The sequence below is a fragment of the Fukomys damarensis genome, unplaced genomic scaffold (genome assembly GCF_012274545.1).
Source record: "Fukomys damarensis isolate Sample0158 unplaced genomic scaffold, DMR_v1.0_HiC HiC_scaffold_23, whole genome shotgun sequence".
NCBI classification, from domain to species: domain Eukaryota; kingdom Metazoa; phylum Chordata; class Mammalia; order Rodentia; family Bathyergidae; genus Fukomys; species Fukomys damarensis.
This window is the reverse complement of record NW_022900935.1, coordinates 64,349,755-64,362,451: the sequence shown is the minus strand read 5'-3', so window position 1 is coordinate 64,362,451 and position 12,697 is coordinate 64,349,755. Positions and strand designations below refer to the sequence as shown.

Below are 12,697 nucleotides of genomic sequence, written 5' to 3'. Positions count from 1 at the left end.
TTTTTTTTTTTTTTGTACCAGGCAGTGAACTCAGGCACAGTGCCTCTGAGCTAAATCCCTGTGTCCCCCGCTTTTTGAGGCAGGTTTCACTATGTAGTTCAGGCTGGCCTTGCATTCACTATGTAGCCCAGCCTGGTCTTGAACTTGTGCTGATTCTCCTACCTCAGCCTCCTGAGTGCTGGGATTAGGAGTGTGTGCCACCATGCCTGGCCAAGTGACACTCCATCTCACTCCTGTGTTCTGGGGCTTCTCTTTCAGAGGCTGAGGGGATCCAACAGCAGAGCACTAGGACCAGACATCTCAGCGATGACCAGGTGGGTCTTTGGCAGGTGAGGGTCTCCCCCTGGGTGGAGTGTAGCCAGCTGCCCTGTGCTCATGTGTCGGGTGTCTCCAGTTCCCCTGTCTCCAGAGTTGTCTACAACGGCAAGAGGAACAGCAGCCCCCGCTCTCCCACCAACAGCAGTGAGATCTTCACGCCAGCCCACGAGGAGAATGTACGCTTCATTTACGAAGGTTAGGAACTTCCTCCAGCCCTTTCCTGTCTCCTGTCCCCAGCAAGGTGTGGGCACACCTACTCCTTTGGTGGGCTAGGCAGTTTAGGGTGACAGCCCGAGAGGACGGCATAGGGAGTGGGCAGCAGCCAGCGTCTGCAGCCTGCTGTCAGCACTGGTGTGTTGCCTGGGGCACGGAGGGAGGTGGTGGAGATGGGACACACCAGCTGCAAACGCAGAGGTTATCCCTTGAGTATCCAGAGGTGGGAAATAAGCCTAGGTCCATATGCTGTCTGCAGCTTTTGGGAACCCAGGATGGCTCAGACAGGCCATTGCTCAGAGGGGACAGGCCTATGGAGGGGTAGGGCAGGGAGGCCAGGCACCGGAGGGCACTGTCGGCTGGCGAGAGATGGGTAGGGGCAGGGGATGCTTCCGGGGGAGTGGAGGGCCTTGCGGCCTGGACTCTGTGGATATTGACCCCATTGCCTTCTGCTTGCCACAGCCTGGCAGGGTGTGGAGCGAGACCTGCGCAGCCAGCTGTCAGGTGGTGAGCGGGGCCTGGTGGAGGAGTACGTGGAGAAGGTCCCCAACCCTGGCCTGAAGAGTGAGTGGGTGAGAGGGTGGGAAGGCCACCTGTATCCTGCATGGCCGCCTATCCTGTCCCAAGACATCTGAGTCGAGGGCTTCTGGAGTAGGGGCCCTGCCTGATGCTGACTGCACTGTTCCCACAGCCTTCAAGCCCATCGACCTAAGTGACCTGAAGCGCCGGAACACGCAGGACACCAAGAAACCCTAAAGTGCCCAGTGCCCCTCCCCGGCCTGCAGAAGATCGGGGTCACTGGATGTTGGTTTCCCCCTGTCCTATGGGCCCTGCTCCTGGGAAGGGGGAAGCGCTGTGCTCCAGTGGGCACAAACCTCAGGGCCGGCAGGATTGGTGGCCGAGGCCTGCCCTTCCTCCCTGCGTCCCTCCTTCCCTGGCCCTGGAGGGGGCTGCAGCCCTGTCCGGCCCTGACCTTCATCTTTGCCCCCAAACAGTTCCTGACCCCAGCCCCTCTCTTGTCACCTGCCTTGTCCCCCATCTTGCTGTTCCTGCCTACACCCTGTCAGGATCAGGAGGGGCAGGGCCTCTGCTTCTCAGCTGGTGGGACTGACTGGTTTGTCCTGGAGATGACCAGGAAGTAGGGCAAGTGCAGCCCCACCTGCATCCAGCTTGGGTTCCCAGACCCTTGCTGCTCCTCTGGCTTAAAGACTTGGGGAGCTTCTCCCTTCATCCTCACTGTCCAGACTGCCCCTTCCCTGCCTCAGCTTCAGGATGGCACCAGCTCTCTGGGCCTGGGACAGTGCTGGCATCCCTGAAGGGGCCCCAGCAACCAGGCCTGGCCTCCTGGTGCCTGCAGCCTTGTGGCCACAACGCTGCCCTTGAGCAGGGGCTCTGTGGCTAACCCTGAGGCAGTGGTGCTGCCAGGCCTGTCCTGGCTCTCTAGAGTGTGCTGGGAGGTCACCAGGGCCCTTTTCTCTTCCTGTGCCCTCTGGAAGCCAAGTGTCTATGGCTCGGAGCCTGAGGGTCCGTGAATAAAGGCGGGTGGCACTGGGATCGGCCTCGTGGCGGTCTGTCAGGCCCCTGACCCACAGCCCACAGCGTGCTAGAATTCCCAGGCCTGGTGCTGATTCTGAGCCCAGCACTTCGGTGTGCACCCCTGGACCTGTAGTGGGTGTTTCCTGGGGGAGGGCCAGAGCTGCTCAGGCTAATTGCTGTCCTTGAAGGGCTGCAGAGACCCCCCACAATCCCCTCCCCTTCTGCACCCACTTTCTGTGGCATGAGCTGTGCACCCTGGGGGAGTTGGCTCTTCCACCATCCAAATATGGGGGTGGCTGCTGGGCTCCAGGAGAGACCCAATTGTACTTGACCTTCAGGCATGGAAACAGCCTTGGAAGGCTTTTGCTCCTGAGACAAAGCCAAACTGGAATTTATTTCAGGAACATGCTTTCCCAGAAAAGTATTCCGGGGCTCGAGTGGCCCATGGACTTCCTGGGGGTGGGGTGGGCAGGTGTCTCTAGGGGGAGAGGCTCAGGAAGGGGCAGTGGTAAAGCTACTGCTTGCTGCCAGCAGTCATGCAGCCAGGTGTCAGGCTACCCCCTGGAAACACGTGGCTTTGTTAGAGCCTGGGCATCTGTGAGGACTCTGGCAGAGGCTGTAGGAGTCTCAGGCTGTGTCACCCAAGATGGTGGGTGTGGCCCAGAAACCCAGGACCAGTGGGTGGGCACAAAGCTCATGTGGGTTCTATGCCAGCACCAAATGCTCTAGTGTTCTGCTGCACTGAGGGTGGGGAAGAAAGCGACCCAGCCTGTGTGCCCTCTGCCCTGGGGCCAGCAGAGGCATGAGGTGCATTCATGCTAGGGCCGGCCGATTTCCCAAGCACACCTGACCTGGAGCAAACATGCTGCCAAGTCTCTGAGCCTCCACTTTGCCATCATGTTGTTTTGTTTTGTTTGTTACTTATTTATTTTGGTGCCGGGGATTGAACTCGGGTCCTTGCGCTTGTAAGGCAGGCCTCCGAACCACTGGCCCCTTAATTTTTATTTTTGAGACAGGGTCTCACTATGTAGTTGAGACTGACTTGAACTCACTTTGTAGCCCAGGCTGGCTTAGAACTCATAGCTATCCTGCCTCAGCCTCCCGAGTGCTGGGATCACAGGTGTGCCCCACCATGCCCGGCTGAGCCTCCACTTTGAAGTAGCACCTATTGCCCACTTCTGGGTGGCTACCTGGTACTGAGTGTTTGGTGCTACTGTCCCTTGAAGTGCTCAGCTTCCCACAGTAAACCTACCCTACTCTGTAGTACAGCACTGTGGCTTGAGCCCAGGTCCTCCTGCTGAGCTACATCCCTGGCCTATTTTTAAATTTTATTTTGAGGTAGGTTTTGCTAAATTGCCCAGCCTGTCCTTGAATTGGCAACCCTGTCTCAGCCTCCTGAGTAGCTGGTAGTACAGGTGTGCACCACCACGCCCAACTTCAACCCCCATGGTAATTGGGGGACTGTGGCCATGAGTTTGCTGTGTGCCGTGGATACCTCCATACTGCCAGCCTGCCTCAGTTGCCCATGTGTGAAGTGGAGTGTGGGTTGTAGTCCTGCTGCTGGCCACACAGCGGTGGGCGTACCTGAAGACAGCTGGCCGTGGGAGGAGGCAGTGTGGCTGGTGTAAGTCGATCATTCTGTTGTGGTGCTCTGAAGCCCAGCTTCTTGTCAATGTGATGCCCCAGATGCCTCCAGCCTCCTGGCCTGTGCCCCTCACATTCCAGGGCTCTTCCCTGGCACTCCCCCACGAGCCCCTTGGCGCAGCCTGTGGGGACAACCCAGAGTGGGTATGAGAAGTTGCTGCATCCTGCTCACAGCGCCCAGGTCACCAGGACGGCCTGGTGCAGTGGTTGTGGCTGTCCAGGCAGTGGGTGAGCAGGTATGGGAGGCAGGCTCAGGCCCACCTAGCTCCTGCCAGCAGAATGTGAGCTTGGTGTCCCAGGGAAGGAGCCTGCGTCCAGGACCAAGTGTAGATTCGGGGTCAGAGTGGGACAACATCCCTGATGTCCACGTGGACCTGACTGCAGGCCACCCTGGAGGGGTGCATCCCTGCTCTGAGCCAGTCGGCTGTCACCTCTTGTTGTCAGAGGTGCAGGTGGCCCTCATGCGCTGGGGCAGAGGGAGCCCTGATCGGGGTGGGGCTGTCCGCTCACCCTGCACTGTTTGCAAACAGAATCCCGCGCAAGCACATCCTGCTTGTTTTCATCCAGTGTTGATGCTAACCTCAATCTATAGATGAGGGGGACGGTGCTCTCCTGTAAGGAAATTTTGCTCCCCACCTCACCCTGTTCCAAACCCAGAGTCTGGAGCATGCTAGGAAAGCAGGAGATCACTGAGGTGCACCCCAGCCCTAAGCTTTTATTTTTGTGTAAGGAAGTAATTAATACTAAGCATACCCAAACTTTCTGAACATAGTATTAGTCACAGGCCCAAGCAGTCTTCTCTGGGTGTTCAAGCACATCCAGGTGAGTCACTGACCCAGGATGCAAAGGCTGAGTGGCATGGTTCCTGAGTCCCTCTTAGCCTCTTCTTCCACTGCAGGACCTTTAATGACAGTGGCCCATTCTGCATTTGGCAGGTGCACCCTTGAATGTCAGGCCTGCCCCCCACCCCTTTATTTTGAAACAGGGTCTGGCTAATGTAGTTCAGGCTGGCTTTGAACTCATGGTGATCTTCCTGCCTCAGCCTCCTGAATGCTAGGATTGCATTTGTGCACCACTGTACAAAGGCCTGTTCTGTCCCCCACCTTTTTGTCATCTGAGATGGGGTGCTAATTTCTCCAGCTGCAGGGGCTGGGGAAGGCAGGGCTGGGGTAGGGAGGGCCGGAGACCTGTTAGGATCTGCTGCAGTGGGCCGTGGGAAGAGGCTGGGTTGGGGTGAGAGACCCAATGGATGGTGGAACATGAGATGCTGTGGGGCCCCCAGGGTGGGCAGCTGGGCCTGAAGTGTGGCTGTGGGAGGCCATGGGAGTTGGAGACAGAGTAGTTGGCTGAATACTGCTGAACTGTTGCCCTGGTGCTCCGAGTCCCTGCTCCGTGTGTGGATCTGAGTCAGCCTTCCATGGCCCTCCTGAGCCCTCTGCAGGACTTGAGGTCCCTGCCCAGCTGCCCACAGCCTGCCTTCCTACATCTGACCCTTCATTATTCTACCCCATGCCTTTTATCGGTCTCCACCCTCATCTTGGCGGCACCCGTGTTCCCACACAGCAGCCTCCCACCTCTGTGGTGGTACCAAGTACCCATGCGTTTGTCTAGGGAAAGGGGACCGGGGTGCAGGGCTGCGCCAGGTGGGGGAGGAGGGGAAGAGATGAGGAAGCAGCAGGGGACTCCCAGAATGGTGGGTGCTGGGCTGAGTGGGAAGCCGGTTCCTCCACCTGTGCACCTGCAGGCCACCTGGGCAGGGTCAGTGTTTGCTGGCCAAGTAAGTCCAGGCCTGCCAGGTCTCCGACTGCACCAGCGTACTCCAGGAGGACAAGGGCAGAGGAACTGGGGATGGGGAGGGCTGTCAACAGGCCCCAGGTGAGCGGCGAACTCCCCAGGGCAGTCAACCCCGAGCTCAGCTGACGTGAAGGAGAATTCATACCCTCCTGTGCCCATGTGGAGCTCATCTGAGCCCATGTGGGCACCCTGGTCTGAGATAGGACCTGGGCTGGGATGGGAGCTGGCCCAGAGCCCTGAAGTCAGGCCTCCAGCCGGGGTGGCCTTGTCGAATCCCACCTGAGCCCTACGAGGTACCACTCCCAGCCAGCCCCTGCCCAGCCCTCCTTGCTTCCCCAGTACCCTGCGGGTAATTCTGTCTACCTTTCCTGAGAGGCCTCCTGTCCTTTCATTTGCTCCAACTAGCCCAGCTCTGCCTGAAGGATACCTCTCTCCCAGGAGCCAGCCTCTCCTTGCAGGGCCCCCCAGAAGACCCTCTCTGACCCACCCCCAAGCTCTCTCTGGGCTTGTGCCCTCAGCCCCATGGTTCTTGAGGATAGAATGAGGAACGTTACACACCCTGTGCCTCCGAAGCAATGGCTCAGAATGTGCCTAGATACTGGGGCTCCCACCCCAAAGCATCTCCTGGCTCTTCCTGCACACAGCATGTGGGGCAGCTCATTCTCCAATGAGTGACAGTCTGTGCAGGGGTTGGGCAACCCTGCTGCCATCTTCACCTGGATCTAGGGCAATCTGGGGTCCATTTCTCCATTTCAACCTGCTGGTGCTCTGACTGCCTGCAGGCCTGTCTGGAAAACCCCTCCGCAAATTCTGTGTTCGTGTTGGACTGGCAGGACTGTGATGCAGGGGCCCCCTTCAGCCACTGCCCCCTTCACATCTCTCAGCTGGTAAAGGGATCTTTGAGCATCTGAGGACAAAGAAGGCCCCAGAGAATGGAAGGGAGGCCAGAAGCTGCTCAGGTGGGGACCCGTCAAGCTGTCTGTGGAATAGGGGTGCTGGGAAGGGCCCTCTGGAAGGAGTGGCCAGCCTGGGCCATTGCTGCTACCCCTGCATGGGCCTGGCCCGGCTGCCCACACTCTTCCACTCAGGGCATTTCCAGCCAAGCTCTCCAGGACCTTCACATGGCCACTACTTGAGCTGTTTATTGGAGGACACACATTTCCATGCACGCGGGACACCAACAACATGGGAAGCCAGAACTGCAGTCACGGTACAGCTCCCTTGCCACACCAAGTCATCTCACCGTAGGCCTAGGGGCAGGGGAGGTGTGGGAAGGAGGCCATGGGGACGGTGGGGGCAGGTGTCCAACTCAGGGCTGTTCTGGGATAGCTCTCTGGTGTGCCTGCGTCCAGCCCCAGCCCGGGCTCCAGCACAGCCTCACAAGGGGCTCTTGGCCAACCCAGGGAGGCCATTGGCCAAGGGGGTCTCTGCACAGGGGTCCTGGCTGGCCCCCTTGCTGCTGCCCTCCTTCACCAGCTGAAGCTTCTCGCAGAGGGGGCTGTGGCTAGGCCTTGTTGGTGCCGAGTGGCTGCCTGTGATGCGTTCATCCAGCAGTGCTTTGCCCTCACGCCAGCGCCACCAGCGTCGCCACAGCTCTGCTTGCACCTGTGGGTCCAGGGCTCAGACCTGTTCCAGAGCCTGCCACACATCTCCGAGGGATCCCACAGCCAGGTGAGCCCCATGCTACGCATAAATGAGGGCGCAAAGGAAGACCCCAGGGCCCAAGCCCCCACCTACCTCCTTGTTGAGGAAGCAGTAGAGTACAGCCACCAGCAGGCCCTGGAGAAGAAGGGTGGTCAGGGGTGGCACCTGTCCCCAGGGGCTCATGGGCAGGCGGGTGGTCACCTGGAAGGAGCTCAGGAAGAGGTCGAAGAAGAGCTTGGCAGAACGCAGGGTGCCCTGGGCCTGCTCGTCCGTCACGAAGGCAAAGACTACTTCATGGACACCCAGCAGGGGGATGAGGGTCAGGGTGGACCTGGCCAGCCTGTCAGGGGAGAATCCTGAGCACTTTAGCCTGCTCACCTGGGCCGTGCTCTGCCCACATGGGCCGAGGATACAAAAACAAAACAAAACAAAACAAAACACCCAACATTTAAGGGGCTGGAGATTTAGCTCAGCGGTTCTGTCGTCTACCTTGCAAGCTCAAGGTTCTGAGTTCAGTTCCCGGTTTTTTAAGAAGACCACTTGGGCTGCAGAACCCCATCCTCAGGCACACTCTGGCCCTGGGGCTCTTGGGTCTGGTCACCCCAGCTCTACCCACCGGAACTTGTAGTCAGCGTAATGCATCTGGCGGGCTCGCAACTTGGCCACGAGCAGGTGAACGATGCGGACAAAGATGCAGAAGTTGATCTATGAGGAGGGCACAGGTCAGAGTGAGCCTGGACCACTCCGGGGCCTGAGGCCCCCACCAGTCCCCCTGCAGGTGGGCCTGTGACCAGTTGGGCCCTGGGCCATGTGGCCTTGGGGCTAGTGGGCACCCAGCCAAGGATGAGCGGCCTGGCCAGCAGCCGAGAGTGCTTGGCGTCTTGGACAAACACTGGCTCTGGTCTGCATGCCTGCCTTCTCTGCTTCCTTCCTGGCAAGATGTTCCTCTCGGTGGGCTCCAGAGCCCAGGAAGGAGGGCGTGGGGAGCCCTATCAGTGCCCCTTCCTGTTTCCTCACCAGGATGGCCAGGAAGACAGGAACTCGAAGGATCCACCAGAAGCCCATGTTGTTGTTGCTGGTCCAGCACCTGTGGGGTGTCTGCTTATATCCCGGAGATGCACCTGGCCCCCACCCCCACCTCGATTCTTTTGTTTGGGTACCAGGGATCAAACTCAGGACCTTGCGCTTGTGAGGCAGGCGGCGGAATCACTGAGCTAAATTCCTGCCCCCGCAACTCGATTCTGCTGGCATCTAATGAGTGTCCCAAGAAAGGAAGGGTGAAGGTTATAAACGACTCCATCCCCAGGCACTGGGCCAGCACACACTCTGCACCACCTCTGGGCAATGTGCCCTGCCTCCCTCACTGCTCCCTAAGTCCGGTGCCCAGCCCTGGACCACCCCGGCCCAGCCTCCGACTTGCTCGTACTCACTGGATGTTCTCGAACAGACACTTGACCACCACCCAGGGGATGACAAACAGCAGGGGTGCACCTGTAGGGGCAGCGGCTGAGGTCTTGAACCCTGGCTGCCCTGTCTCCCTTCTGGCATCAGCCCACTCACCCCAGCCGATGCCCAGGTACAGTGTGAAGAAGCTCCTCTCAGGGAAGGTGGCAAGGCTCAGCAGGCTGTGCAGGTACATGCCCTCCACCAGCAGCCAGCAGTAGTTGGCCACGACGCCGTACTGCATGATCACTGCAGCCATGCGGCAGCCGGCCACCGCCTTTGTAGAACAGGATATGGTGTGAGCAGGGGTCCTAGGCCCCGCCCGCCCTGCTCAGACACGAGGGCTCACCCCGTCGCTCAGCCAGACGCTGACACTGAGGTCGTCTCCGATCTTCTGGCTGTATCGGATCTTGAGCAGCCAGTCAATGACCAGCACAGAGCCCGCCTTGAGCACGAAGGATGCAAACAGGTTCAGGTGGATGTAGTTGCGTGTGCAGTGCAGCTTGCTGTGGGGACAGTGACTCAGTGCTGGCTGTCGCATCCCCTGGGGCTGCCCACGCTGGCCTCGAGCCACAAATACCTGAGAGCCAGCAGGATGGCCAGGGCAAGGAGCAGGGCCCCCAGCGACAGGCTGTAGCCCACGGTGTACATCATTTGGAAGCGGCTGTACATCTTGGCCACCTCCTTCTACAAACCAGTGGCCGGTCAGGGCTGGGCGGGGGCTGCCTCCACTGCCCCTCCCATGGCCCACCAGGGCTGACCTGGACCTCTATTTCCTGGTCATCCATCTGGCACTGGGAGGCGTTGCGCCACGGCTGCCCCCGGGGCCCACGCACCCACTGTCCGTCAGGCCCACATTCCTTGAACACCAGGCGGTGCTGCACTGGGGCGTGGGGCGGGCTCTGGTTAGCCCTTCCCCAGGCTCACCCCCTCAGCACCCCAGGTCCTCCAGGGTTACCTTTGTGATACCAGGGCAGGTACCAGGGGCAGGAGATGTTGGCTGTGGTGTTGGGTGGGGTGTCCGGCCAGCAGGAGTACTTGTCAAAGGTTCTGTTACAGACCAGCTCTGTGAGGTGGGGCAGGGCCAGGGGCTCTTCAGAAAGACCTGGTCAGTGAGGAGCCTCCCTCCTCCTCCTGGGAGCCCCATGAACATGGCCACCTCTTCTGCAAGCCTGCAGCCCCAAGCTGCTACCTCCCTGACCTGGGCCAGGCCACCTGCCTCCCCTGGACCAACCATGCCCACCTCGGCCATGGCGCACCCTGGTCCTGACTTGCCCAGGCACCTTCCCTAGGGAACCTCTGTCTCGGGTCCCCTTGCCGGGGACTCCCTTGCCCTGCCTTCTTGAGCACCTTCCTCTTGGGAAGCTGCACCCCAATTCTGTTGGTACCCATCCGGGTCCAGACCTATACGGATCACCCCCTTCTTCTGGACAGTGCCCACCACAGCTCCCCTGCTCCAGTCTCTCCTCAGTCCTGCTGAGCAGTTCCTGCAAAGCTATGGCCAACCCCCAGCCCCAGCCTGTATGAGCCGCTCGGTCGCCTCTCTGTGAGTGCAGTGGGGGCTGGGGTGACAGGAGCACCCAGAAGCTTCCCGCAAGCTGGGACTCACCCGTGGGGGCTGGCAGCAGGCTCAGGTTGTGGTGACATTGGTCACTGTACAGTTTCCACTTCTCGAACAGGAAGTCCATCACCTGAGCGGAGGGGCCCTGTGGCTGGACAGGTGAAGGGCAGCCAGAATGACAGGTCGGTCCGCAGGACAGACAGCCGGCGGCAGTTAGCATAGAGGGACATGAGTGCCCCGGGATAGGCGGGATCAGGGACACCTGGCACTCACCCAGCAGGCCAGCAGGAGTAGCAGCAGGAGGTAGGGGTGGCAGGGCTGCGCGGGGGGCATGCCTTTGGGTTGCTGCCCCCCACATCTGCCAGGGGCCTTACGCCTGGGTCCTTGGGGTGTGCACGCCCCTCCTCGGGTTGCAGAGGGTCTGCAGAGTCCAGTGAAAGTCACAACCAGGTATGTCCTGCTTCCTAAAACCAGCCCTATTGATGACTTGGGGGTTGGGAGGGAGGGGACACAGGGGTGGTCCCCCATTCCAGGACTGTGTGGTTCTGTAAATGGCTTTACCTGGAAGTTTCCATCTGATAATCCCAGAACCCCCACCCCTCCCCCCATGCTGGTGACACCCCCAAAGCACAGAGGGGAACCAGCCTTCTCAGCTGCACACCTTCTGCTAGTCCCATGGGGTCCAGCGTGCCTTATACTCCTCACCCGGGCTCAACCCATGGGAAAGTGGGTTGGCCAGGCAACCCGCCTGGGGTGTCTCATGCCCCCCAAGGCCAGGTCAGCTCCTGGCCATGCAGGGGCCAGGTGTGTGGAACCCATGGTCCATGTCACGTACATGTCCTCTCCTGGGACCAGCCGGCCCAAATGGCCCTACAGCCTCAGGCATGGCTCAGGCAGGGGCTCTGGGTACCTGGAGCACCACAGGCTGGCAGCACATTCCTTTGAGATTAGCACTGCCAGAGGCTGGAGCCCAGACAAGGAACCCCTCCATATAAGGGACTGGGGGGCCACAGTGCTCAGTCCTGGGAGTGCAGGGAGGCAGCAGAGCCCTCTTTTGCTCTGACTGAATCCCATGGGAGAAACAGGACTCCCTGGGACCTGTCTGCTGGACCCCACTGTGAGGCCCCAGGGGTGTAATGGGCTCTCTCCTGCACACCCACAAAGGGAGGGAGACATGTAGACAGACAGACAGGACAGAAGACAGTGCCAGGGAGGACAGGGGTGTGCCACACCTGAGGGTGGGCACTGAGGGGCTGCGCAGAACCGAACCTGGCCCTCAGGTTGCACAGGCACAGTCAAGGCCAGGTCCTGAGTGAGCCAGGAGCCATGGGCTGGGGCCAGGGAGGGATCCACAGCAGAGCGGGGAGAAGGCAGCAGGTAGGTGGGGAAAGGGGTCACCACAGGGCCCTGTCTTCTGTTCTGAGGGGATGGCCCACCTGATGCTGCGGCCCTCAGCTCCCAGGTCTCCCAGAGGCCCTGGAGGAGGGTGGGTGGGCAGGCTTTGGGGGCAAGGGACAGAAGCTGGCCAGGGTTTGTAGGCAGTGAAGAGGTAGGCAGGGGCCTACAGAGGAAGATGCAGCCCCTGACCCTGCAAGGGGCAACAGCCCCCTGGGGGAAGGGCAGCCCAGCGAGGAGGCCCTGCAGCCCCTTGGACCCAGCTGTCCAATATCCCTACTGGGAAATGGGAGAAGCCAATGCCCTTCTTGCCAACTGCAGACTATCCGGACCTACAGAGCTGACCGTGGAGAAGGAATGGGCTGCCTGCACCAGATGGAAGCCACCCAGCTGGGGCTCTGTTAGTCTGGAAGCTCCTGGAGAAAAGCAGGGTCCAGAGGTGGCAGTGAAAGGCAGTGGGCTGCTCCCGGACCTTTCTTCATGCCAACGGTGGGCATTCCCCACGTCGTCCCACTCCCACCCCACAGAAGATGGGGAAGGGCGTGGTGTGGTGCTGCTCACCTGTGACCCCAGCACTCAGGAGCCTGAGGCAGGAGGATTGCTATGAGTTCAAGGCCAGCCTGGGCTACACAGTGAATTTGAGACCAGCCTGAACTACAGAGCAAGACCCTGTCTCAAAAAAAAAAGGAAACTCACCCCCTCCCAGAAGACAAGATGGGGAAGGTAGGGTTGGGATCCCCTGGGTAGGTGTCGGGGGGAGGACTCCAGGGACTCAGGCCTCTACCCTGGAACAGAGGCCCGGCCCCTCCCATTGGACAGAAGTGAGTGAGGCCCGCTCCATGGGGCGCGGGCGCGGGCGCGGGCGCGGGTGGAGCATGATTCCTAAAAGAAGACTGTTTGCTTAGTAAATAATTATCTCGAGCTCCACTTCCTTGGGGTGGGAAGGAGAAACAGTGAACATCATTTCAGGAGGACTACAAATGCGAGTGTCACGTAGAGAGCTGTTTTAGTTTACTTTTTGTTTTAGTTTGACACATTTGCTGTTTATTATCTAGTTCTCATTTTGTTTACATTTACAAAAGAGCAGTGACTTTCAATATACAGTACTTGTCTTGGCAGGCCAGGCTCAGGCACAGAGGCTGACGTGGC

General features: G+C 59.7%; 2 protein-coding genes across 9 annotated transcripts in view; one reads left to right on the top strand and one right to left on the bottom strand.

The window, feature by feature from the left end:
- Mcrip1 (MAPK regulated corepressor interacting protein 1) overlaps positions 1-2,408 on the top strand; it is a 6,875-nt gene extending 4,467 nt beyond the window's left edge. Inside the window, exons 2-5 of one of the 3 annotated variants that reach the window (XM_010618633.2) lie at positions 259-314; positions 395-513; positions 994-1,095; positions 1,223-2,408. In XM_010618633.2, coding sequence (XP_010616935.1) covers positions 259-314; positions 395-513; positions 994-1,095; positions 1,223-1,287 — 342 coding nt within the window. In that variant the 3' untranslated portion in view covers positions 1,288-2,408. The remainder of the gene's footprint in view (positions 1-258; positions 315-394; positions 514-993; positions 1,096-1,222) is intronic. The other 2 variants (XM_010618634.3, XM_010618635.3) reach the window with 2 other exon arrangements.
- Positions 2,409-6,629: 4,221 nt separating this feature from the next.
- Positions 6,630-12,697, bottom strand: part of Gcgr (glucagon receptor) — an 8,623-nt gene continuing 2,555 nt past the window's right edge. For 3 of the 6 annotated variants that reach the window (XM_010618628.2, XM_010618629.2, XM_010618627.1), the window contains 13 exons: positions 10,427-10,574; positions 10,202-10,304; positions 9,551-9,658; positions 9,354-9,475; positions 9,173-9,279; positions 8,942-9,098; positions 8,710-8,869; positions 8,580-8,640; positions 8,167-8,236; positions 7,766-7,854; positions 7,351-7,489; positions 7,243-7,284; positions 6,630-7,110 (listed from right to left, as the gene is read on the bottom strand). In XM_010618628.2, coding sequence (XP_010616930.1) covers positions 6,883-7,110; positions 7,243-7,284; positions 7,351-7,489; positions 7,766-7,854; positions 8,167-8,236; positions 8,580-8,640; positions 8,710-8,869; positions 8,942-9,098; positions 9,173-9,279; positions 9,354-9,475; positions 9,551-9,658; positions 10,202-10,304; positions 10,427-10,486 — 1,446 coding nt within the window. In that variant the 5' untranslated portion in view covers positions 10,487-10,574 and the 3' untranslated portion in view covers positions 6,630-6,882. Of the gene's footprint in view, positions 7,111-7,242; positions 7,285-7,350; positions 7,490-7,765; positions 7,855-8,166; positions 8,237-8,579; positions 8,870-8,941; positions 9,099-9,172; positions 9,280-9,353; positions 9,476-9,550; positions 9,659-10,201; positions 10,305-10,426; positions 11,523-12,697 lie in introns of those variants that run through there. The other 3 variants (XM_010618626.2, XM_010618632.2, XM_019206690.1) reach the window with 3 other exon arrangements.